Source organism: Pseudorasbora parva, chromosome 21 (genome assembly GCF_024679245.1).
Source record: "Pseudorasbora parva isolate DD20220531a chromosome 21, ASM2467924v1, whole genome shotgun sequence".
Classification (NCBI taxonomy): Eukaryota; Metazoa; Chordata; class Actinopteri; order Cypriniformes; family Gobionidae; genus Pseudorasbora; species Pseudorasbora parva.
Window position 1 is genome coordinate 18,756,395 of NC_090192.1, and position 26,248 is coordinate 18,782,642.

The following is a 26,248-nucleotide window of genomic DNA, read 5'->3' on the forward strand; positions in this document are numbered from 1 at the left end:
GTGCCTCCAGTCTGACGCATTTTCAGTTCATGCCTTTGGAAGCTTAACTTTCGTAGGAATTAATTTGAAAGTTGAAACGATGCCCGCAGCTGCCCGAGCCGAGCACTGTAAGTGCGATCCCACTGTTCATGGACTGGTTGAAAACGTGTGGAAATAGCTCCCTCTACTGGCTGTAGTCTTTAGCCTCTGGCCAAAAAAAAACCCAGATGATGCAAATTGAAAATATATGCATCATCTGAGGATTTGTTCCAGAAATACATTTTTTCCTTCCGGCGGAAGCACAATCATTTTAATATACTCCTGGGTCTCTACTAATACAAAGCCATATGCTAAATCTCTGAAGTAACCCTTTCATAAAATGAACGCAACACACGCCTCACGAGCAGCAGACTTTTATGACTCCCTCACACGTTCTGGTTCATTGGTTAAAATAGCAATTTAGTTTATAACAAGTCAAGTTTAAATTAAGTGTTTGCTTTTGTTAATGCTATCGTTATAGGTCATGGGTAGGGTTTAGTGTAGGTGATACAATATTTTCAAACCTGATAAACCAATACAATTTTGTATACACTCCTGAACAAAATCTTACGACCAGGGGATTCATTGCAAGTTTTACACATTTCGCACTTGTGGATCATAACCGGGTTGTAAGTGCTGCTTCAAAATGCCAAAAGAAGAAACAGGAGCAAGTGACAAAAAATAGAGAGTAGGCAATTTATTGAAAACTGCATTTAAACTGAAACAGGCTGTTCATCAGCTGATCAAAAGTTTAAGACCATAGCCATAAAAAGGTCACATCTGCACAAAAATATGGCTTTCATGGCATTGTCCTTCAAGCAGTCATACTGTCAAGATCTCCTGATGACAAAGGCAAAAAGGCTTTCTCTCTTTGAACGTGGCAGGATTGTTGAGCTGCACAAGCAAGGCCTTTCACAACGCGCCATCGCTGCTGAGGTTAGACGCAGTAAGACATTTTACATTTCTTAAAAAATCCTGAGAGTTATGGGACAAAAAAGTCAAGTGGTAGACCCAAAAAGATTTCACCTGCACTGAGCCGCAGGATCTGACGGATTCTCCGTGAAGAAACAGGTCGATCCTCAACCCAAATTAAGGCCCTTACTGATTCTGACTGCAGCCCAATAACCATAAGACGTCATCTGCTAGAGAAGGGCTTCAAGAATAAAAAATGTCTTCAAAGGCCACATCTCCTCCCACGACACAAACTTGCCTGTTTAGAATTTGCTAGGGAGAACCAAACATGGGACATTGAAAAGTGGAAGAAAGTTTTATTCTCTGACGAGAATTTTTTTTACCTGGACGGTCCTGATGGCTTCCAACGTTACTGGCATGACAAGGAGATCCCACCTGAGATGTGTTCTACACGGCACAGTGGAGGAGGCTTCATCATGATCTGGGGTGCTTTTTCCTTCAATGGGAAAATGGAGCTTCAGGTTGTGCAGGGGCGTCAAACGGCGACTGGCAATGTGTCCCCGTCTGTGCGGTAATGACTGGGTCTTTCAACAGGACATCGCTGCAATTCACAAAGCCTCCCTGACGAAGGACTTTTTCCAGGAGAATAACGTTGCTCTTTTGGACCATCCTGCGTGTTCCCCTGATCTAAATCCCATTGAGAACATTTGGGGATGGGAAGTTTACAAAAAATGGACATTAGTTCCAGACCGTGGATGCCCTTCGTGAAGCCATCTTCACCACATGGAGCAACGTTCCCACCAGCCTCATTGAAACAGCCGCATCAAGCATGCCGAAACAAGTTTTTGAAGTGATCAACAAGAACGGTGGGGCTACTCACTACAGAGTCCTTTTTTTAAACTTTTAGTACTGTTGTGCGTTTATTTTTGGGCTATGGTCTTGAACTTTTGATCAGCTGATGAACGGCCTGTTTCAGTTTAAATGCAGTTTTCAATAAATTGCCTACTCTCTATGTTTTGCCTCTTGCTCCTGTTTCTTCTTTTGGCATTTTGAAGCAGCACTTACAACCCGGTTATGATCCACTAGTGCGAAATGTGTAAAACTTGCAATGCATCCCCTGGTCTTAAGATTTTGTTCAGGAGTGTATCTGAAATGCCATGATACAACCAGCTTACTAAAACGTTGCAGATTCACATTCATCTGTTTCATGAACTCGCTTTTAGCGCCACTCACTATACAATGACATTGAAAGATGCAGGAAGCAACATAATATAATTTTGCAGAAATGTTGCCACAGGCATGTTTTTCCAATGAGTCCGGGCTACTACCAGTTTGTAGTAAAGCGTTGTAACACTCCTGAAGTAATTTACTATAATTTAGATAACCAAATTGATTGCGTTGCCACACTAAAGCAGCTTTTATTTGCTCTCTGAATGTGTCTGGAGTTAGAAATGGGACATATTGATTTCCTATACTCCATCACTGAAAGTCCACTGCAGTGCCAGACACTCTATACACATTTATGATGAAGGCTTTCAGCATTGTCCATTAGTTAAAAACAGACTTTTATGCTATAACATAGATTTCAGCTTGCCATGTTGTGGCAAAATATTCTATAAAAGAAATAGGTCCCCTTTGACCCACTGCTTAAAATAACATGTGGCTTGACGTCAGCGCCGAAGCCCTCAGGTAGCTGCCCTAAATGTCTCTGTTTGGTCCCAAATTACACTCGAGCTATCTATGAAAAAACCTCTCGGTCGTGTTGGCAGTGGCCTTGTTTATATAGCAGATATTTCAGCTGACATCAGAGCAGTTTCATCTTCGTTTACCTGGCTACACAAAAGTGTCCATTATTGCCCTGTTTGCAGGGAAACCGGAAAAAAAAGTCTCTCCAGCGAAAAACATTAATAAACATCCCTGAAAACCTGTGCCGCTTTAAAGTGGCCTGCAGCTGTGGAGGCACATCCGTCTCTCTAGCGGCCAGGGCTCAAACTCCGGATATAAAGAGCTGAGAAGTTTTCATTTATAGCATCGGCCAAAGCCTGCGGTTTATGGATGATCTGTAGTTGGCCCACAGATTCCTTGGTGTTCTGGGCCAGTGCTGTAGGAGAAAACCTGGACATGTTTTATAGTGAGGGCCATTATCTCTAATGTGTATCTAAGCTTCTTTAATACATGGAGAACATTCTCAAGAACATCTTGTTGTGGATGAATTACAGTGCACACTACAGTTCTTTGCATGTTTAATCACATTTGGCAGACATATGAAAAGATTGAGCATGTGTTAAAGACTTTGACGCATTCAAAACCAGAAATGCCATCATTTGAAGTTCTTTTCAGGCTAAGACTTGAAGGGCAAAACCTCATTCACAGAATCAGCGTGTAAGTGAATCCAGCCTACATGGAGGCCTATTTATGAGTCACTTTTAATAAAATCACATGGCAAATAAGAGCGGTGATTTATCAGTGTTTGGATACTAAGAGTTTTCAGACAACTTGGAGGCAGCTATAATGTCAATGGCCTTCACTATTTTTTTATTGCGTAGATGAGATGAAGTGCTTTCACATTCAGGTGGTTTGGCAGCGCTAGCTTCAGCTTGCCTTGGCACCAGGCGCACATCTCATCGGCTTTGTTTTTTTCAAGTGACTCAAATATAACCTGGCTCTTGGTGAGCAGTTACAAAATCAATTCAGGTCTCTTCCCTCAAAACGTGCTGTACATCATCCCAATCACATGACATTTGAGCAAATGCATGTTGAAACGTGGTCCATTAGGAGCTACGGCTAATGATGGACCTCTCACTCCTGTTCAAAGCCCCTTTAAAGCTGAACGGTTTCAGGCCCCCTCCACTTCACCCAGACTAATAAATACTTCTTATTTTTGGACACCGTTCACCAACAAGTGCATTAAATGTTAGATAAACAACACTCAACTCCCTTTTTGGTTTTGTTTTATTTTAGTTTTTTTTTCTCTCGTCCTTTTTATTTTTGGGAAGCTTTCCAGAACCTCTCAGGCAAATATTAAATCAACCTTTAAAGGGCTGAGAGATCATAAATTGGGAAATGGTTCAGCTCTCTTGTGCACTCTGTGTAGCCTTCCAGTATGCCGTGCTGCTGTGTGGCGTCCCAGAGGGAAGCAGCAAAGGCCAGCCCTTCCAGGGAACAATGATGAATGCTTGGGAGTTGGTGCGCTTGCAACAATGTTGCCTCAAACAATCAAACAATGCCAACGTGAAAAAAATGACCACCCAAATTCAAAAATAAACTTGTTTTCTTTGCATGCTGGATGTGGTGTTTTATTTCATTCAGTATTTTAGTTTGAATAAACCCAGTATGTCATATATCATTTGGCCAAATCTGTACACCGTCCACGGCACGTTGCTGCATATTCGAATATTTTGTGAATGCTGTTTCTTCTGAATAATACTAAAAAAGTATTAAAGTTTAATGTTGTGCTTTTTATTTTGCATCATTTCTGCAAAATTGTATTAATTATTGCTGCTAAAACCACAGCTCACACATAATATACTTAAAGGGTTAGTTCACCCAAAAATGAAATTAATGTCATTAATGACTCGTTCCACACCCGCAAGTCCTCTGTTCATCTTCGGAACACAGTTTAACATTTTTTATATTTAGTCTGAGAGTGTATGGAAGTGTATGCACACTATACTGTCCATGTCCAGAAATGTAATAAAAACATCATTAAAGTAGTCCATATGTGACATCAGTTATTTAATTAGAATCTCTTGAAGCATCGAAAATACAAAAATCACAAAAACTGGGACTTTATTCAGCATTGTCTTCTCTTCCCTGTTTGTTTTTAATCCTCAAATAAAGATTCAAACGGTTGTGAATCAGCAGATTGATTCATGATTCGGATCACTAGTGTCACTTGATTTTAGCAGTTTGGCAGTTTGACACGCAATCCGAATCATGAATCAATACACTGATTCACAACCGCTTGAATCTTTATTTGAGGATTTGAAAACAAACAGGGAAGAAAAGACAAAGCTGTATAAAATCAGTTTTTGTGATTTTTTTTGTTGTTGACCAAAGTGTATTTTCGATGCTTCAAGAGATTCTAATGAACCAACTGATGTCACACATGGACTACTTTGATGATGTTTTTATTAGCTTTCTGGACATGGACAGTATAGTGTGCATAAACTTCCATACCCTCTCGGACTAAATCTAAAATATCTTAAACTGTGTTCTAAAGATGAATGGAGGTCTTACGGGTGTGGAACGACATTAGGGTGAGTCATTAATGACATCAATTAAACTAACACTTTAATACTCATAATATACTTACCTGTATGCTGTTATTTTCTTTATTTCTTTATTATTTTGTGCATGAGATTTTTGTGTGAAAATTCTTTAAAAATTTCCTATTTTCTGTTCTGCATAGAAAAAAAAAGTCATACAGGTTTGGAACAACATAAGGGTGAGGGATATTCCGCCTCAAAATGGAAATTCTCTCATCATTTGCTTACCCTCATTCCAGATGTATATGACTTTCTTTCTTTATACAAACACAAACAAAGATTTTTAGAAAAATAATCAGTGTGAGTGCATATAACGGGACCTCCAAAGTTGATACTTCAAAAACTACACAAAACGACAGTAATTTGTAAGTGTTTGTATGGCTTACAATCAGTCTCTCTTTGTGTGGTTTTCGAAGAATTAACTTTAAAGGTCCCGTACGCAATTTTCGATCCTTCATTTTTCCCAAAGGTCCCTTTTGTAATCGCTTCCCCAGCTCTGAACACCAATGTCCTAATAAGTCTATTTGACCAGTTACACCTCTTAAAATATGTTTATATCTCATCCCCGGACACCCTGCACTGATGTCTCCAATTAGGCCAATCATTGAGAAGAAGAAAAAAAACCTTGATCCCTAAGACCCATTCCTTTAGGGTATATTCACACGTATTCCATGACCACTGCTGGAACGGTCCCATCTGACTTTGTGTGCTTAGAAATGACACATTAGTAGCCAAAATATGCACTTTGTTTCGTGAGAAAATGCCCTTGTATAATGATTCATCACCTTCTGCCTTTTACCCCTCATTGATTGCCTGTGAACCAGAGAGCTTGTTGCAAAATAACACTGGATTTATATTTTCAAGCCAAGCAGCATTTATGTTGTGTAACCAGCCCAGCAAATGACATGCAGCTCTGCATAAAAATCACAACCCAAATGTTTACATGCAAATAGCACTTTTCATCAGCTTCATTGTTATGTTAACTATTGCTAATTATATCCGCACAAACTCATTTGAAAATGGCACATTTCCTTGTTCAAAATAGAGGCTTCCTGATATAAGCAGGATTACAAAAAATCTGTCTCTGTTCCAAAACTCAGCATGCTGTCTTGCTGTCTGCAACCAGGCAGCCATTTAAAGGAACACTCCACTTAAAAAAAAAAAAAAAAAATAGGCTTATTTTCCAAGTACCTTAGAGGTAAACAGTTGAGTTTTACCATTTTTGAATCCATTCTGCCAATCTCTGTATCTGGCAGTAGCACTTTTAGCATAGCTTAGCATACATTATTGAATCGAATTAGACCATTATAGCATCATAGTAAGCATTATAGTAAGACTTTATTTTTTCAAAGATAATAGTTTTCCTATTTAAAACTTGACTCTTCTGTAGATACATTGTGTACTAAGACCAACAGAAAATTTAAAGTTGCAATTTTTAGACCAATATAGATAGGAACTATTTTCTCATTCCTGCATAATAATCACAGAGCTTTGCTGCCATATCATGGGTTCAGCAGCGCGATAATATTACACAATGCCTGAAAGTAGTCCACAGATAGGTAACTTCCAATGCGACCGGTGCTAAATTTGTGTAGTTGCTGAGAATGCACTTTAATTAATGCACTGATTATTACGCAGGGATGAGAAAATGCTTCCTAGTCATATCGGCCAAAACATTTTTTGTTTAAATAGCAAATGCATTTGCAGCCATTAGTGAGCCCTGGGTAGCCTGATGTGATCATACTCAATTCTAGTCAGAATACGAGTCTGAAACCACTCCATTGGGCTGTGATTATGGGGCGTGTTTTAACTGAACCAGGAAAGACCTCAATTGGATAGACCTTCAACCAATCGGAGCAACGAAGCGACAAATTGTCAAATGTCAACAGAACTCAACTGCACTGTGTTGCCAAGTCCGCGTTTTTTTCCATTGGTTGTTATCTATGTCCGCGGGTTGAAGCGACTATTATGTGATATATAGACCCATGAATTTTAGCAGGCAACTCTACCAAAATAACAGACATTTTACTCCTCAAACGCCATTTTTTTCCGGAGAACCCCCCCGAAAAGCTATTGTTTAGGGCTAGTAGTTGCCGTGTTTTGTTGTAAAAACTTGGCAACCCTGTCTGCACGCGCGCTGGAATCAGGCTGGAATAAGCGATCTTTGCTAGCCTGGCTCTGCCCTCCTACGTACTTCCGCTCAATTTTCATTTTCCTTCAGTAATACGTCTGGGACTGCTGTGTAGTCTTAGGTTTTCTCCGAACAATTTTTTACCGGTCCAATCAGCGAACAGAGGGAGTGGCTGAGAACGATGACGTTGATGTCGAGCGCTAGTTTGAGTTGTAGTTCAGTAATGCAAATTAAACCATTCATTGCATTGTGGCACCGCACCGCTGCCGAATATCCAGAAGTTAAAGCCGGAGCAATAACAGTCTTGAGTTGTTGGTGGCCATGATGTTGTGTTTTTCGGGAATTCGGGAAAAGTTTGATTTTCCAGATCACTTCGTTAGTGATGAAGGAGTTGGCTGAAGCTATTCGGACGGTAACTGTTTCTCGTGGGGTCGGAAGGTATTGCCATCATTTAAGTTACATGGACTGGTCAGTGATTTTATTGCCATCCGTCTCTCACCACCCGCGGAAAAAACCATGGTGCTGATTTAATAGCTGTCCGAATCCACATCTTCATTGTTTTCAACAATATATCACTTCAAAATTCACTGTTTGTAATCATTTTTGACCACTGCAGAACACCATACAGTTGCTTTGCTGTTATTAGGATGCATTTATAGACTTGTATTTCCTTAAAATGCTGGCAAGTATTTAGAAGAGCAATACATTTCATCACCGCTCAAACAAATTAAAATAAAAGCACTTAAACATTTGAATTGGTCCGTTATATATAGCAGTATTTATTATCATACCAAGCATATGACATTTTATTTACAGCATACAATGATGTTACGGACCACGTGAGCGCTGCGTTCTCTCCACCGTGGCGTGAATAAATCACAATCCGAATGCACGAGTTTTAGGTTTTATCCTATGGTTTTATTACTGAGGTGGCACTTCATGTGCACTTTTATTTTGTCGGATTTCCATGAGTGAAACAGGCGAAGGGCACATGACATACGTCACGACCAAACGTTAGCGATTGGTTATGGCAGATCCAAAGTGGCTCAGGGCAGATCCAATAGTTTTAAACCTCAACAGAATACCCACCTTCGCGGAAATAAACCCTTGTCAATGGAGAGTGGCCAGACTCTATGTACAAATGAAATGTACGAGAGTCTGGTAAAACCAGGCTAGATCTTTGCAGGAGTTGTAAAAAAATAAAATAATTTAATGATACACAGAGTACTTACCCAACATGATCATCATTTTTGAGAGAAATTGTGAAGGTGAATGCAGATACATACAGGCTCTCCATTTAGGATTTGAACAAATATATTCCAAGCCAATTTGTTGACGTGCATGATTACGTTACTGTTGATCATCTGTCCGTCATCGTCTAAAGTCCGCCCTGATGATTTCATTGGTCCGAACAGTTTCTGTTCAGAGATAATTACTCCTCTATGGATCAAGGCCAGACCGAACTGCCCGACCTAAAAAAATTGTGGGCGGGGCTAAATTCGGCTGGCATCCAGGCTAAGCCCATGGTCTGAAAACCAGGCGCATTGGTGGCACGTTGCTATTTTGAGGCAACTGAAAACGACTGCACCATTGACCAGCAAAAACCTAGTCTAAAGTCAATGGCGCATTATTTAAAGTGTATTTAGTAATATGCGCCTATAGGCCGGTCCACAACGCATGTACACTTTGCTTGCACACACACACAGGGATGAGCAGCAGCACATACAAATTTTAAATATGAAGAATTAAAGGATTAAAATGTAAAAGATTATTATTGTTTATATAAATATAAAAATACCTACATGTCATAATGGATAGTCAATGCATTAATCAGAATTAGCCTACCTATTTGCAGTAATGAGCATTCAGTTTTTCCACTTGCAAATTCCACCATGTAAATAGCGAAACTGCAAAAATTGGCGCAATCACTACCTACTGCCTTTTAAAGGGAATGGGAGATGAGACTGATTGGTTTATTGCACTTTATGCACCCAAAATGCACCCATTTTACTGATTAAGAGAATAGGGACAACCCTTTTAGACCATGCATCGGATGCAGCGACCATTTTTCCCATCGTTAAACTAGCAAAAGTGGATTTGGACATGCTCTAAGTTCACTTGTGCCATGCGCTTTAGACCATGTGCTTAGATCGTTAAAATAAGGCCCACAATGGTTACTTATGCTCCATGCTATCTGGACAGAGAAATTCACATTTATTGGTCAGCAAAAGACTTTTGACAGCTCCAGGGCTTCCCCACCCACAAACAGTCAGATTAACAGATATATATTAAATGTTTCTGAATATTCTCATTACTGTAAACATTCTGCATTCATCATGAAAGGCAAGAGGATTGTGATGTATACAGAACGTAAGCATTTGGATGTGTAAATGGTTAAATGCCTATTCAAGTTGAGATACTCCTCTCTGGATCCACAGCATTACTGCGCGTGAGTAATTTGAGATTCATTATGTGTGTGCGTGTGTGTGTGTGTGTGTGTGTGTGTGTGTGTGTGTGTGTGTGTGTGTGTGTGTGTGTGTGTGTGTGTGTGTGTGTGTGTGTGTGTGTGTGTGTGTGTGTGTGTGTGTGTGTGTGTGTGTGTGTGTGTGTGTGTGTGTGTGTGTGTGTGTGTGTTTGTGTGTGTGTGTGTTGTGTAGATGTAATGCAGATGTGCATAACTTCCTTGGCTTAAGCCAGATTCACTCCTACAGGTTCCCTTGGGTCCTTACTTTTCTAATCACCCCTTAGCTCAGTAATTCTCCACCCCCTTATCTGAACACACACACTCACACACACACACACATGCACGTGCTTACGAGAGGAAGGTTTAGAAGGAAGCCTCATATCTCATGCTTTATCATAAGACCACCAGACCTTTGGTAGTGTTCACACAACTTTTTGCCACAACATGGCAAGCTGAAATTAAAACATTTAAGTTTTAGATTAAAGTAAATGTTAGATGTCTTAACCTGCCCCTGACATATGTTTTCATTATTGAGTTCAAAGTTGGTTGGTGACTATATGTAAATGCAGGAACTTTTGTTCAGACACATTGTAGGTCTCACTGTATTGATTAAGGATCGCTCTGTCAACATGCTGAGTTTCATGAACGTTTCACCCACTCCCACATCAAAGATCTAGAGGCTGCAAGTGCAGGGTTCAACACATGCCCCGAGCGGCCAACTGGAAAATGTTAACCTTCTCTTCCCAGAGCGGCACGCACACACGCTCACATATACTAATGTAGTCACTCTCACAGCCAAACACGTGTCAATGACTAGCCTCAGGTTCCTGCAATAGAGCTGCATACAGTTTGCTTTTTCAGGTTAGACAAGGGAAATGTTCAGTCAGGTGACAGCTGATTTGTAGTAAGTAAGCTTATGATGCTTTGGTTTTTGCTGGGAGTTGCTTGAAATCAAGGCTTTTGTCTCTTAAGTGTGCTGTCAAATATGCTGCATATGTGTGACGGAAAGGTGGCGGTTAACATTGCCCTATTTTCCTTTCTTAGTTGTATAACTGTTGAAAAGTTTGGGGTCAGTAGGATTTTCTTTAAAGAAATATTAATATATTAAGCAGCACAACTGTTTCGAATGTTACTTGTGCACCAAATCAGCATATTTTAATGATTTCTGAAAGATCATGACACTGAGGACTGGAATAATGACTTTTGGAAATTCAGTCATTACAGAAATAAATAACATTTTAAAATAAACCGATAAGGCATAACAATATGATGAAGTGAAGTGAAGTAAATAACACTGATCTCTACTTCACGGCACCTGTTAGTGGGTGGGATATATTAGGCAGCAAGTGAACATTTTGTCCTCAAAGTTGATGTGTTAGAAGCAGGAAAAATAGGCAAGCGTTGAGTGAGTTGGACAAGGGCCAAATTGTGATGGCTTGACGACAGAGCGTCTTTAAAACTGCAGCTCTTGTGGGATGTTCCCAGTCTGCAGTGGTCACTATCTATCAAAAGTGGTCCAAGGAAGGAAGACCAAGACAGGGTAGTGGGTGCCCATGGCTTTAACATTTTATTTAAATTTAACTATCCCTTTAAATTTTTAAATTTTGTGTGAATCTCGTCAGGACACAACGCTGCACTCTATACTCATTTAAAAATAAAATAACCATATGAAGATGCTTTTGGTTAAGGAAGATTTGACATTTTTACATTTAGATGTAATCTAACACACACACACACACACACACACACACTCACACAAACCCACTCCTAAACCTAAACATGCTCATAATTTAAGAATTAATTATTGTAGAAGCAAATTTCTAAATGAATCTCCATTTGATACTGCACTGTACATTTTAATGTTGTGATTCGTAAATTATATTGTAGCTTTTAAAATGATTCATTTTAGTTTTTTAGTTTTTGATCTGTTAGGGGTTAACAGATCTATTTAAACAAATAGTATTGAATAGTAATATCAACCATTTATCACCATAAAAAATTATTACTGTATCAACAATACTTTTAATGTAAGTACATCTCTACATATGTCGGTATAGATGCACAGGAGTATAAATGCAGCTTGGTTTTGATTTTTTATTCATACAGACAGTATTTAAGCTACTCATGTAAGCTCTTGCATGAACAGGACAGTTTCAGAGTCACATCTGTCAGTAAATACAGTTGCCAAACACTGACTTTGTGAATGTAGCCTGTGTAAAGTTGGTCCTGCATATACAGCACAGCTGCTAGAAGCCCCTCCGCTCGCACAGATTGGAGATTTATAAGGTCCAGACAGACGTAAAGCAGACTCTAAAGCGGTGACAAGTGTCTGAAGAGGAAAAGGACATCAGGTGCGTGCTTGTGTGTATGGCCCATTAAGTGAATGTGGTTTCATGTAAGGTATGTCTCACTTTGAGGATATGCAGGGCTCACTTTTTTCCCCTTCAGGATATTGAAAGAACTTGACTGTTCGTGTAGATTTGTGCTCATGTGGATTTGTTAGTCTTTCGACCGGAGGATGTGTCAGGGAAGGAGGCTAAAGATCACAGATGTGTATAATGAAATCAAATCCCACTGGTCTAAACTAAAAGGAAATTTTTACTGAAGTGCTCACTAGTGCTCTCGTTGCACATTAGTGCCATTACTTATCATTAAGCAAGGAAACCATCAGAGCGGGTGGACAAAGGATATATTCATCTTTAATAAAGAAGTGGAAAAAGTAAAATTGCACATTGTAGTAAATCATTTATTAAATAAAAAGCATACATTGTCTCTCCATAAGCTGAGGACAACTGGGAGAAGAAAAAGGGATAATATTCCATCAGGTGAACATCATTTGTGCAGGTGGAAGTCTAGCTAAAGCCAACTCTTGCTTCCTTTATGAAGATGCTAGATTAAGTGCTTTCTGGTAACCGTTGTTATTATTTCAAATCGCCAAAACAAACAAGCCCCCAAAAGGGTCTCACCTCTATTTTGATAGCTCCGCCCCACACATACGTAACCCTGGCAACAACTCTGGCAGAATCTGTGTGTTACTAATCCAAGTCGAATATTCAATGAAAAAGTCACTTCTTTCATCACAAAAAGCCGCTTACCAAGAGGACTCTGGGAATAGTTTTGTAATATTGCATATTAATAAAAATGTACTTGCTTAAAGTATACTACTCATAAGCATTTCAAAAGTTGTCAAAAGTTACCTATTAAAGGTACAATTTAAAAACCGGTTCCCTTTTGAATGGGAACTTGCACTGTATCATAGGGCACTAATGGGGGATGCCTTAGCGTTACTGGTGTCTGAAGTAGAGGTCTGCGCTGGGTTTTTTTTTCCATCCCACTCCCGCTAGGTTCTATTCTACACCCACCCACTTCCGCTTAAAATTCACTTTGTGCTCACTCGCTTTCCACTTAGAAATGTTTTCTTTCTGACCTGACTAGTCCCACTAAATTTAGACCTCGTTTCCAGAATCTCACATTTAAATTATATAAATGATAAGTATAAAATGTTCACTCAAAAAAATAAACTGTTGAATGAACTTTCCACGAAAGCTGGGTTTTTTCCACGAAATTGAATTACATTTTTCCAGCAAAATCTAATTGGTTTTAAATGATTTGTTGTAATCTTGTAGTATAAACTTAAAATCATTTAGTCATTCCAACAGGATAAAGTACATTATCTGTATTGTAACATTTGTAGCATCCAAGCAATGATCAAGTAAAACATTTATCATCACTGGCAGTAGCACAGTTACAGCTCATTGAGAACAGCACAGCCTAAACCACAAGGTCTATACTTCATGATAATTGTACCCTAAAAAAAAACACTTTTAAATGTCAAATATAACTTTCAAATATGACATCAAACTTTAACAACACCATTCCTCTACTAAAAACCATATTAAAAAGCACTTCATTTCAGCATTTAATTCAGTTAACACAGTTCAGTCAGCATAACATAAATTATTAATGTAGTCCCAACACAAATGCTTTAGGTTAACTTAACATTTTAAAAATGTTATTTCATTTAACATAATACAATTTATTAAAATGTCAATTATGTAAAAATCTAAAGATTTGCATTGTTTAAGCTTATTTTATTTGAATAAACTAAGCAAACAGCTAGAATCAAAATTTGTTTGAGTGTTGGCTGTATCAGACATCCCAATCTGCAAAAAGTCATTTTAGGGACGTATCTTGGGACGATTTTGTCAGAGGAAGTTGGGAGCGACCTGGCTATAGTCAGACTGCAAACTCCCATCCAAAGTACACCAGAGTTACTAACCATTACCGTCTTTGATTCAGAAATGTACTCCTGTGCCACAAGAAAACTGATCCGGTCCCACGGAATGCAGACCTCTAGTCTGAAGCATGTGTGTAAACACGAGAATTATATTGGCCAGCGACAAACTATGATGTCACTACAAGTGCGACCGTGAGTATAAGAAGGGCTACTAGAGAACTTCATCCTCTTTTTGTTCTTCAGTGATGAAGTATGTATTTTGAGAATGTGTAAACAGCATCAAAATGGCTAGTGAATCAAAGCGTTTCAAGAAGTGTGTTGTATACATGCTCAGTCCTGTGAGCATTTTTTAATAAAAAGGCTCCGCTCTTGTTTGTCCCTCTTCTCGAGAGAGGGGGGACAAACACCTATACCTGCGGCTCGGATCCTGCTCTCGCTGAGGCAGGGAGGAGAATGTGAGAATCTCAGGTGAAGCTTGCTGAGAAGTTTGACAGGTTTGACTTTTTTGCGCTCCTCGGCAGCTGACGAGAATGAGCTTCTGGAGGAAGATGTGTTGACTTTCACACCTTCCAATGCTGTCGTCAAGGCAGGATGAGCAAGAAGTGGCTGATGAGGGCGAAGAGGTTGAAATGTCTAAGACTTCTCAGCCTGCCTGCACTGCATATGTTGATTTGTTGGAGGTTAAGGAACCTGGAGCTTTGCAGTATAGCTAGGATATGGAACTTTATGCTTAGAGGTGTTGGGACAATCTTAAAGACAATCTAAGCTAGTCTTTAAGTTGGTTGTTGAAAGGCCTCTTCTCTTTTCAGAAAGTTTTTTTCCTGATGCCTCCACTCCCCGGAGCTCCACATAACTAGGTTGTCAGGGTAAAGGAAGACCCTGTGACTAAACTGTCCTTATGGTAGTGTAATTAGGGCCTCAGCTCATTTTTGGGGAGTTGTTTTGCTGAGACTTCCGCCCTTAGAGCTCTGTGTGCATAGTAGTTAAAAGTTGCAAGCTTTTTTAAATAAAAGAACATCTTCAGCTTAGATTGTTTTAGATTAAGTTCATTTTGTTGAGGCTTTTGCTATCAGGGCTTTATACAATCAGTAGCATCTGAAATCGTAGGCTCTGTTTGTGAGCCTCTTCCACTACTGTCTTTAAGGTTGAGTATGCTCAGGACTCTTGATGAGGCCTCTGCTTCTTTGAGCTACTGTCTACTTAATATTTGGAGTGGCTCTCTTTGAGCCCCCTTAGTTGGCTGTTTTTTTTTTTTTTTTTGGGGGGGGGGGGGGGGGGGTAGTGCATAGATAGGCTTTCTATCACTAAAGAGTGTTATCATACTAAGGCCTCTGCTCCCCTGAGCCCTGTTTAGATAGTAGCCCTTAGGATATATACCTTAGTTGGCCTTCTCTCACTTGGGAGGGTCGTTCTGCTAAGGCCCGTGCTCTGCATTGACAGTGCCTAAAGTTGTAGGCTCTCTAAGCCTCCTCTGTTAACTGTCTTTAGGGTTGAGCTTTTTTGACTCTTCTTGTTTTAGAGAGATGTCCTTCTCTCCTCAGAGCTCTAGCTATGTAGTTTCATCCAGCTGGATGGCACTTTGTGAGCGTCCTTAGCAGATTATCTGTTGAGTGAATCAGGCCTCCTCTTACTTTAGAGAGCCGTTCTGCTGAGACCTCCGCTCTTAGAGCTTCATACAGACAGTAGTATTGGGGTTGTAGGCTCCTGGAAGACCTCATCTGCAAGCTGTTTTTTGGGGTTGAGTGTTGTTAGGCTTCCTCTCGTTATAGAGAGTCATTCTGCTGAGTCCTCCACTCTCCAGAACTCTGTGCAACAGTGTTATCAATATGCATGAAGCATGAAGGTCTAGACCTGTGGCCGGATTCACAAAACATTCTTAAGAATACAATTCTTCGTAACTGCCAATTTCTTCTTATTTTCAAAACTTAAGAAAAAAATATACAAATTCTTAAATACCCAAATGTAAGTTGTTTGACCAATTTATTGGATCGTTTCAAATATTAAGCATTACAACATAACAGTAGCTAGCTAAATATAATATATATAACTAATAGTGCCATATGGACGAGTATAAAACCAGCAAAGCTCGCACCAACTGGCAAGACAATAGTGGACGAGAAACTCCACGTAATTTAAAAATACTACTGTTAATGTGTCACAAATAGTAGTTCACTCTTTTGAAGCCTCTTCGGTTATCTGTCTTTAGGACTGAGTGTTGTAAGGCCTCTGAGCGTTTTAGAGAGTCATCCTGCTGGGGCCTCTGCTCTTCAGAGCTCTGCACAGACAGTATTGTCGAAATGTATGGCTCTATGGAAATGAGCCTCTTTAATAAACTGTTTTCGGAACATAGAGTTTGGATAGGCCCCTTCTGAGTTTAGAGAGTCGTTCTTTGCTTAGGCCCCTGCTCTTTGAGCCCAGTTTTGCTTGTATGGTTAAGCATAGTTGTACTCCTCTCACTTTTGAGAGTCAACATGTAGAGTACTTTACTTTCTAGAGCTCTGTGCCACAGATGTGTCCAGTTTTGAACACCCTTATTCCCCCTTTGACATGCTCAGGTTGAGTCTGGCTAGTACTCCCTTCATTTCAGGCAGTCATAATGCAGAGTAATCCACTGACTTGAGCTTTGTGCACAGCCCAGAGCACGTTTCCAAACAGTCATGAATCAGTGTATTGATTCATGATTCGGATCGCGTGCCAAACTGCTGAAATCACGTGACACTGGCGATCCGAATCATTGATCGATTCACTGATTCATAACCGTTTAAATCTTTATTTGAGGACTGAACACAACCAAGGAAGAGAAGACAATGCTGAATAAAGTCGTCGTTTTTGTTTTTTTGACCAAAATGTATTTTCGATGCTTCAAGAGATTCTAACGAACCCACTGATATCACATATGGACTACTTTGAAAATGTTTTTATAACCTTTCTGGACATGGACAGTATAGTGTGCATACACTTGGATATGCTCTCTGACTAAATATAAAATATCTTAAACTGTGTTCTAAAGATGAATGGAGGTCTTACGGGTGTGGAACGACATTAGGGTGAGTCATTAATGACATCAATTTCATTTTTGGAGGAACTAACCCTATTAAGGCCCACTGAAGTGCCTTGAAACGCGCCGCATTATTCAATGTGTTGACGTTGCTTTGCTCTTCCTCTCAGTTCAGCTGGTTTGTGAGCTCTGTGCATATGTTTGAGCTGAAATCTAGTCTTTTCATTTCCACACAGTCCAAACCCGTCAGAGGCAATTGTGCTGCCAACCTGAGTGGGCAGGAAGGGATTGGGGGTAATGTAGGGCAGTATACATTTTACACCATGACTCAGAGCTTTACTTACCATATAGCAGCCAAAAAAATACATAGCCTGTGATTTTCGTGTTTGGAAGCACAGCTCCAGAAACATCTCAATAGTTGTGGCTAGGTTGAAGTCATTCAGACCACCAAATAGGTGGTCTCGTTTTACTTGAAATGGAAGTCAAAGCCTTTTGAAAGGAGATGATTCATTAATGTGCATCTGCACTCATTGTCCAGCTCTAGGGAAAGTGTTTTCTGACAACTTAAATGGGTTAATGTGGTAAAAAGCGTTCTCATATCTGTATTAGATAACCCTTCCCGCGTTGAGATCTTTTATGCCGATTAACAATGGTGTGTTCTGTAACCAGATTCCATTACCATGAGAAAAATAAAGCCTCTTTATGGATTCAGCTGACAGGGTTTGCATTATCCCTGGGCTTTCCACGCTCAGATGCTGCAGAAGATTGTCTCTCTACCAAGGGGCACATTTACATGCTCCTAATCTTCCCCAGATGTTCTGCAATGACACAAACAGTGATAAAAAGGGACATGTCCAGTCATGTGACTGCTTTGCATCTATTGTCATATTCCATCATTGTCAGTTGGTTGCTTCCTAATCAAACTAACAGTAAGTGAAGCGTTTCTTGTGACAACAAAATTACAGCAATGGTGTTTGGAGGGTTTTGCATGACATCACTCATTCGGCGAGCCGTGATACCAGAAAGAAAGCAGTTATTTTCATCTGTTGATCTTATCACAAGAACAAGAACAGCTTGAGTTTTGGGATGACACCAGTGCCAGTGACATTTTAACTTTGGTATTGGATCTTCTTTTAAATATTTTAAAGTGGTCCTATTATGCTTTTTGCATTTGTAACATTATTTAGTGTAATGTTTATGCATGAAAAATGATTGCAAAGTTACAAAGCACAAATTCCACTCCAAAGGGAGTTATTCTCTATATAAGTAAGCTCTGTTTGATTGCAGCTAGTTTTACGTATATGTCACAATATTCCTTATTTAAATAATTTCCACCCAAAACCATATGCAAAAAAGGCAACCAGGCCTGGTAGAGATGCATTAATGTGTTGAAGCATGTGGTTATTGTAAAGGGCGTGACATTTCTAAACATGCTCAAAGTAATTGACCAATCAGAACACACTGTTCCAGTTAACCAGTCAAGAGCACATTTCTCTTATCGGAAGGAGGTGCTTCATAGAGACCAGAACTAAACGTTTTCATGACAAAATAAAATAAAAAATAAAAAGCTGACGGAGCACGCGCCTCGTCTGTGGGGAAGTGTTAATTCTTGACGCGCTCATAGTTGTGCTGTTCTTTGAAACGACAGAGGGCAACTCTTAAGTAATTGTTGTATAAATAAACCAACAGCGGCAAGAAGAACATACGTGACAATGTTTACTTTAGTAAACGTGACCAAAACCACTACAAAAAGCATTAAAGGCTTCAGATGGCACTGATGCCTGGGGAATACAGAGATGCCTCACTATAGCGGCCAGCCTCGGGAAGCGCCTTTCATTTGCTTTCCTCCACCAGTCAGGAGCGTGTACTACTGCTGTATTGTAATATCGCGTTGTTAATTTTGCATGTAACTTTGTTAACCTTTCTGTCAAAATAGTCCCACACATTTTCATTTTGCGAAATATGTCTGTGTCGGCACGTGTAGCTGCACGTGTCGACGCGCCCCGTGAGTTAACAAATACAGGTTTTTTAGCCATGCAGCAAACAAACGCGTAAAAAAAAAACTTTAAACCGTTTAACTGATAGTGTTAATCAGTCAAAATTCATTACTATCGGTTAACGGTTGAACGTTCAATATGAACATCCCTAATCAGAGAACATAACTTTTGACCACTCAGCAGCAGTCCAGTCATTTTTGTTTGTAACCCTGGTGAGATGCTTCTGACACTGTCTTAGGCTTGTGCCGATATCAATTTTTCATGTTGCGATTAATTGCTGAAGTTTTATCACGATATTGAAATAAGTTGTAAAAAAAAGTGTTGCCATAGCATAACAGCTTTAAGAACTATTTTTGTAATAACAAAAAAATAACAATGTTTAAATAGAATAATGCACCAAAAATATATACAGCTCTGGAAAAAAAATTAAGAGACCACTTAACATTGAGAAATCAATGTTAAGTGGTCTCTTGATTTTTTTCAGAGCTGTAAAAGTACAATTTTCAAACAGATTAAAGTGCAAAAGAATTAGGCTATAAAGAACAACAGGTAGGCTAACAAATTACAATAAGGTCTCATTATTTAATGCATTAACTAAGATTGAGCAATAGCTACATTTGGTACAGAAAGTAATAATGTTTTTGGTCATGTTAGTTAAGAAATACTGATCATTGTTAGTTTTATCTTAGGTTAATTAAAAAATTTATTTTTATTTTAATGTTATTAAACAGTAACTAAGAAATTAACGTTGCTTAGAATAATTCATTCTTTATACGTATTTTTCATTGTCAGTTTGGTAATAATGAATTAACATGTTAACTAATGAAGTCGTATGTCTCAAAGTTTTACTGAACAATAACAAATAATTAGAACTGTTCTAATCATTAGAGCATGTTGTAGTCCAGATTAAAATATAAATGTTTATGTTTGAAAATAAATAGCCTATTAAGTCTTTAAGTATTAAGTATTTGGTGCTGTGATGAACAACATTTAGATTACAAAAACGAATGGCTGTTTTAAAAACTACACGCGGTTTCTTTTGTTTGCGGGTTTCCGGGGTAACCGCTGCATTCTGCAGTTCATCAGCGCCCTCTGCTGTCATTGAACGCGTGCTTCATTCAGTCTTCTTCACTTGCTCATGCGCTTCTCATTTACACCTGCTGAGCGCGTGTCCCTTTGACGCAGAATACAGCGGTTGATGGGCAAAGTATTCTTGAGTGCATTATAAAAAAATTATTAATTGTTTATAAATTATTATTTACGATATTTTAAAGTGCCCACGATAACAATATCGTGCATATTCATTATCGTGATAAATCGCATTCAAAAATCGGCACATGTCTACACTGTATGTTGTTCAAGAGTGGCTGGACACAAGGAATGTGACAGCTGAAACCCATGTCTTGCATACGTCTGTGTGTAGTGATTCTTGAAGCACTGACTCCAGCTGCAGTCCACTCTTTGTGAATCTCCCCCACATTTTTTAATAGGTTTTTGTTTCTCAGTCCTCTCCAGGGTGTGGTTATCCCTATTGCTTGTACACATTTTTTCTACCACATCTTTTCCTTCCCTTTCACCTCTCTATTAATGTGCTTGGACACAGAACTCTGTGGACAGCCAGCTTCTTTGGCAATTAACTTTTGTGTCTTGCCCTCTTTGTGCACGGTGTGAATGGTCATCTTTTGGACAACTGTCAAGTCAGCAGTCTTCCGCATGATTGTGTAGCCTACAGAACTAGACTGAGAGATCATTTAATGGCCTTTGCAGGTGTTTTGAGTTAATTAGCTGATTAGAGTGTGGCACCAGGTGTCTTCAATATTGAACCTTTTCACAATATTCAAATTTTCCGAGATACTGAATTTGGGTTTTACTTAGTTGTTAGTTATAATTATCAAAATTAAAAGAAATAAACATTTAAAATATATCAGTATGTGTGTAATGAAGGTATATAACATACAAGTTTCCCTTTTTGAATGGAATTAGTGAAATAATCAACTTTTTGTTTGCTCAGTTACTGGTTTTAACGCACAACCATTTCTAGAGTATACAAAGATTGGTGTGAAAAGGGAAAAATATCCAGTATGTGGCAGTCCTGTGGGCGAAAAAGCCTTGTTGATGCTAGAGGTCAGAGGAGAATGGGCCAACTTATTGAAACTGATAGACAAGCAACTTTGACTGAAATAACCACACGTTACAACCGAGGTATGCAGCAAAGCATTTTTCAGCAAAGCAAAGGTCCAATTTTGGCCCAAGCTCACCAAAATTGGACAGTTTAAGACTGGATGAGTCTGGTCTGATGAGTCTCGATTTCTGTTGAGACATTCAGATGGTAGAGTCAGAATTTGTCATGGATGGATGACATTTGGCATGGATCCATCATACCTTGTTACCACTGTGCAGGCTGGTGGTGGTGGTGGTGTAATGGTGTGGGGGATGTTTTCTTGGAACACTTTAAGCCCCTTAGTGCCAAGTGTGCATCGTTTATATGCCACGGCCTACCTGAGCATTGTTTCTGACCATGTCCATCCCTTTATGACCACCATGTACCCATCCTCTGATGGCTACTTCCAGCAGGATAATGCGCCATGTCACAAAGCTCTGGTTTCTTGAACATGACAATGAGTTCACTGTACTAAAATTGCCCCCACAGTCACCAGATCTCAACCCAATAGAGCATCTTTGGGATGTGGTGGAACAGGAGCTTCGTGCCCTGGATGTGCATCCCACAAATGACCATGAACTGCAAAATGCTATCCTATCAATATGGGCCAACATTTTTGAATAATGCTTTTGGCACCTTGTTGAATCAATGCCACGTAGAATTAAGGCAGTTCTGAAGGCAAAAGGGGGTCAAACACAGTATTAGTATGGAGTTCCTAATAATCCTTTAGGTGACTGTATATAATAATACATATATATATATATATATATATATATATATATATATATATATATATATATATATATATATATATATATATATATATATATATATATATATATATATATATATATATATAATATAAAATTTTTTTTTTTTTTTTTTTTTTAAATCAAGCATGAAAACTCTTCTAGTTGACCCCAAAAGCAAAATCAAGACTGATACTGGGTATAATAGGTCAGCTTTAAAAATGTTGTTGTCATCTTTATAATAATGCTGTACATTTATTGTCTATTATGCGTATCACAGCTAAAAGTGACAAAATTCACTTCAAATAGATACACTTTTAAAATGAACAGCCTTTCTCTTCTAGGAAAACAGAACAAAAAATTTGCACTGCACAGATTTTTGTCTGAATTCAGAACCGTTTATATGGTGGAAAATATACTGGAATCAAATGACGTTTGGTTCTTTTATCAGTTCTCGCATCTGTATTCTTTCATCGATACAAACAGAATCAAAAACATACAGCTTACAACAATACAGCAACAAATGAATATTAATTAAATGCATTAATCTTAATGTAATTAAAAAAATATTTCATTATTAAATATGTAAATAATATGCTTTGTAATGAATATAAATGTGTTAATTGAACCATTAGGAAACCAGAATCATTAAAAGAAGAATAAAACAATTTATTTTTCATGACAATACATTTTGAATTAAATTAAATTAAATTGAATTGAATTGAAAACATTCTGATTCTTCTTTTTTTTTTATTATAAAGGACAGGCCATTCAATATGTCCCACCTAAACTTCCTGTTTCAATAGGAATTACATCAACACAGGAAAGGAAACTGATTTCATGAGGTCTTAAAACAGTATACGGATTTACTGGGGCTGCAGAAGGGTGCCCGTGCTTGTTGACACTGACACTGCCCTTTGGAACTGAATCACACATGTGTGAAGGGAAAATGATGAGTTGGCATTCTGTTCATTACTTTTCACCAAACATCTGTTTGTTGCTTTAGGAGGGGAAGATACTGCTCTGAGAGACTAATGTTGATCAGGTCTCTCTGTCGGTTGTTCGTGAAATGCTTTCTTCCTTACTGGAAACAGGGGTGTCTTTGAGTAGAAATATGCATTTGATTCCAGAAGGGCTGACCTTTGACCTCCACTACACTCAGTACCTGTGGGCCCTAAATAACTAAAACATGCCTTAGTGTGACTGCTTGTTTCCAATAAATAACAGATGTTCCAGACAGGAAACAAGGACAGCATTTTTCTTAAAAAAAAAAAAAAAAGAGCCCCACATGTACGAATCAGCGAATCAGTCCATGCACAGCGTTCTCATTAAAGTGTCACTCACTGTCCATTTCGACCTCAGCACGGCTCATCTCATCTGCAAAAAGGGGCTTGTTGATTGTGCTTTATAGGCTCTACACATTAACCGCACATCTATCTCCACGCTTTTGTCACACTAACCTAGGTGTGTTATCAGACTGTAGAAGCTCTAGTAGTTGACTGCACAGAGTTTTCTCATTTGATCTGTGTGTTATGAATGCTACAAGCCCATTCTTCACAGGCACCAACTCTGGCGTCTGTCTGAAGTGAATAGAGAGATGAACTAACTGAGGCCCAGAGGCTTCATCCTGTGCTGTTGTGTTTGTGTGTGTGTCTGTGCAGTGATGGGGGAGAATCAGAGGAAGAAGCTGGAGGCTGTCAGCTACTCTTCCCGCTACGCACTTGGACTCTTCTACAAAGCCGACGCACGAATCGACGTCCCTTGGGCGGCAAAGTACGTCTCCAATAATCCCTGCATTCGCTTCATCGCCATAGATGATAAAAAGCGCAATTTAGGTCAGTGCCTTCATATTTTCCTCCTCTCATCTCCAACTCCCTTTCTGATGTTTCATTCTGTTCCTCTGCGTTTTCTGTTTCTTTCTCTCAATGTTTCATGTATCAAGATCTTTGTTCACACTGCACATAAATCTGATTTGTTTTTTTAATCCGATTTATTTTTTTAAATCCAAATAGGTGCCCATTGACTTTTACACATGGTCATGGTCATAATCTGTTTTAGACAGTAACAAAAATGGCACTAAAAATGTTTCGATGGTGACATGTTTGTGTTTTTATTAAATTTTTGGGTTTGACAGCCCTAAAGACATTTCTATTATCCATCCCTTCTATTCCACCCGGTTCCTGTCAGTGTATGTCCTTTTCTGTCTTTTCTTTAGATTACAATATGGAGACAAGTCAAGTCAAATTTACAAGTCAAATTTAGAAGCGCTTTTCACCATGCACATTGTTTCAAAGCACCTTCACAGAAAGAAGTTATACTGTTATGTCTGTTATGCCTTAATGCTTTACTGTAGAGAGTAAAGTCTTATTGAGCCTTGCGACATTACAATATTAAACAATGATATGGATTTTACATCTAGCTATATTGTACTTATAATGTTTTCTAGCACATATATAAAATGCTGCTGAGACTCGGGCACACGTCTGAATGTACAAAGGCATTTAAAGAGATTAAAATATTAGTCCGTTTTGTTCAAAGAGAAAGTAAGAAATTTGTACAAAAAAGTATTGATGAAAATATGATCTGATGTCAGAAGGTGAAAGTCTGTAAGATCTGATCCTCTGGCACTCATCAGGAAAAACGAATGAAGGACTTTAGACAATAGTTGGTTTTGTTATAATCGCGATTAAACCGTTATCAGAAAGCATCAATGAAAATGTGATTCGGATGTCGAAAAAGGTGTCATAAACTGGGTGTTTTGTTTTATTTATTTTATTACATTTATTTATTTATTTATTTATTTATTTATTTATTTATTTATTTATTTATTACTGTTGTCTAAGGTCAAGTTATAATGTTTGCATGTTTTTTTACATTCAAAAACATTATAACTAATAAGTAATAGGCTATTTTCTACACTGGTTTTGAGGCTCTCTCCAAAACGCTCGGTTTTGATAGGTCTACCGCACTGTAGACTTATAAGTAAATGCAAGATAATTGGATAAGATTTGCATATTTAATGAGCCTCTGCTCCCGTAAGTTCACGTGAGGGAGGGAATGTGTTGAAAGCGGCCGGAATAATTATCTGACGTGGCTCAGTCTCAAAATGTTTTAATCAAACAAACACAATGATTAATCACTCATCCACCAGTGATTGATTTTGATTAATTTTTTTTATTATTTGGCCCGCCTGATCGGTGGATATAAGTGTATACCGCACACACACACACGCAAGTTCTTCAAACACAACGGAGATCAATTATAGTGACGGATTTCACTATTTAAGACTCAACGGCCTGCTGACGTGCTTACTTTTTAATAGCCCGTCTGGAAAACACATGGCCCTAGGACGTTGTGAGCATTGTGAGCCCTGGGAGTCTAATCTCGCAATGAACCAACAAATAAGGGATTCCCCAGCCCGTGACAGCGTGCTGGTATGCTCTGTTGGTCATGTACACATAATCAGTACAATCTGTAACAATGCAATAGCTGCTATCGCATATATAAAAACATGTTTTACTCACTTAAGTGAACTGCACCATTCGTGTTGTATCCAATATAGAAGGCACAGCATTGTGTTTTAATCTTAATATGTCTACAAATCTAGTGTCGACCTGTGTCTTGTTTACAAACGATTATCTTGCTATCTTCGGCGTGTTTATTGCTTGTTAACGCGATCAATTTAGCTCCACAAGTCAGTGGGCGGGGTTACAGAAGCAGGCATACAAAGAGGCAGTGTTTCCCCCTTCTAATAAGTCATTGATTAGAGAGCCTCATTTTCTGGGCCTGGTGTATATAAAAGCTTTTCTTTTACTAACAAGGAAGTTTTCAGCTCTGAAACTTACAGGATATTCTAATATTACCATGACCTTTTATATATCAAAGGCTCAAGGGAATGTTGATTTCAATTCATCACCCCTTTAAATCAATCAATCAATCAATCAATCAACTTTATTTATATAGCGCTTTTACAATGATGATTGTTTCAAAGCAGCTTCACAGTGTTAAACAGAACAATATTGCAACAAAATTTGGCAAGTGGCAAGGGGCCAAACTCCATCACGGCATGATGGAGAAAAATAAACCTTGGGAGAAACCAGGCTCAGTCGGGGTGTCAGTTCTCCTCTGTCCTATTATTAAACAGTGTAATACAGTGTAGTATAATTATTATTCTGCTAACCCTGCAAGTCATAAATCATATTAGATAGAAATATTCAAAATTTTGGGTATCACACAAGAGACGGGTTCATTTAGGAGGGCGCATCGATTACACAAGAATATGAATACTTGAAAGATCAGAGTTATTGTGCCGG

The 26,248-nt window shown here is 38.7% G+C and overlaps 1 protein-coding gene across 3 annotated transcripts in view; it reads left to right on the plus strand.

Moving 5' to 3' along the window:
* Positions 1–26,248, plus strand: part of rnls (renalase, FAD-dependent amine oxidase) — a 104,604-nt gene that overhangs the window by 45,335 nt on the left and 33,021 nt on the right. For all 3 annotated transcript variants that reach the window (XM_067429888.1, XM_067429889.1, XM_067429890.1), the window contains exon 5: positions 23,597–23,770. In XM_067429888.1, coding sequence (XP_067285989.1) covers positions 23,597–23,770 — 174 coding nt within the window. The remainder of the gene's footprint in view (positions 1–23,596; positions 23,771–26,248) is intronic.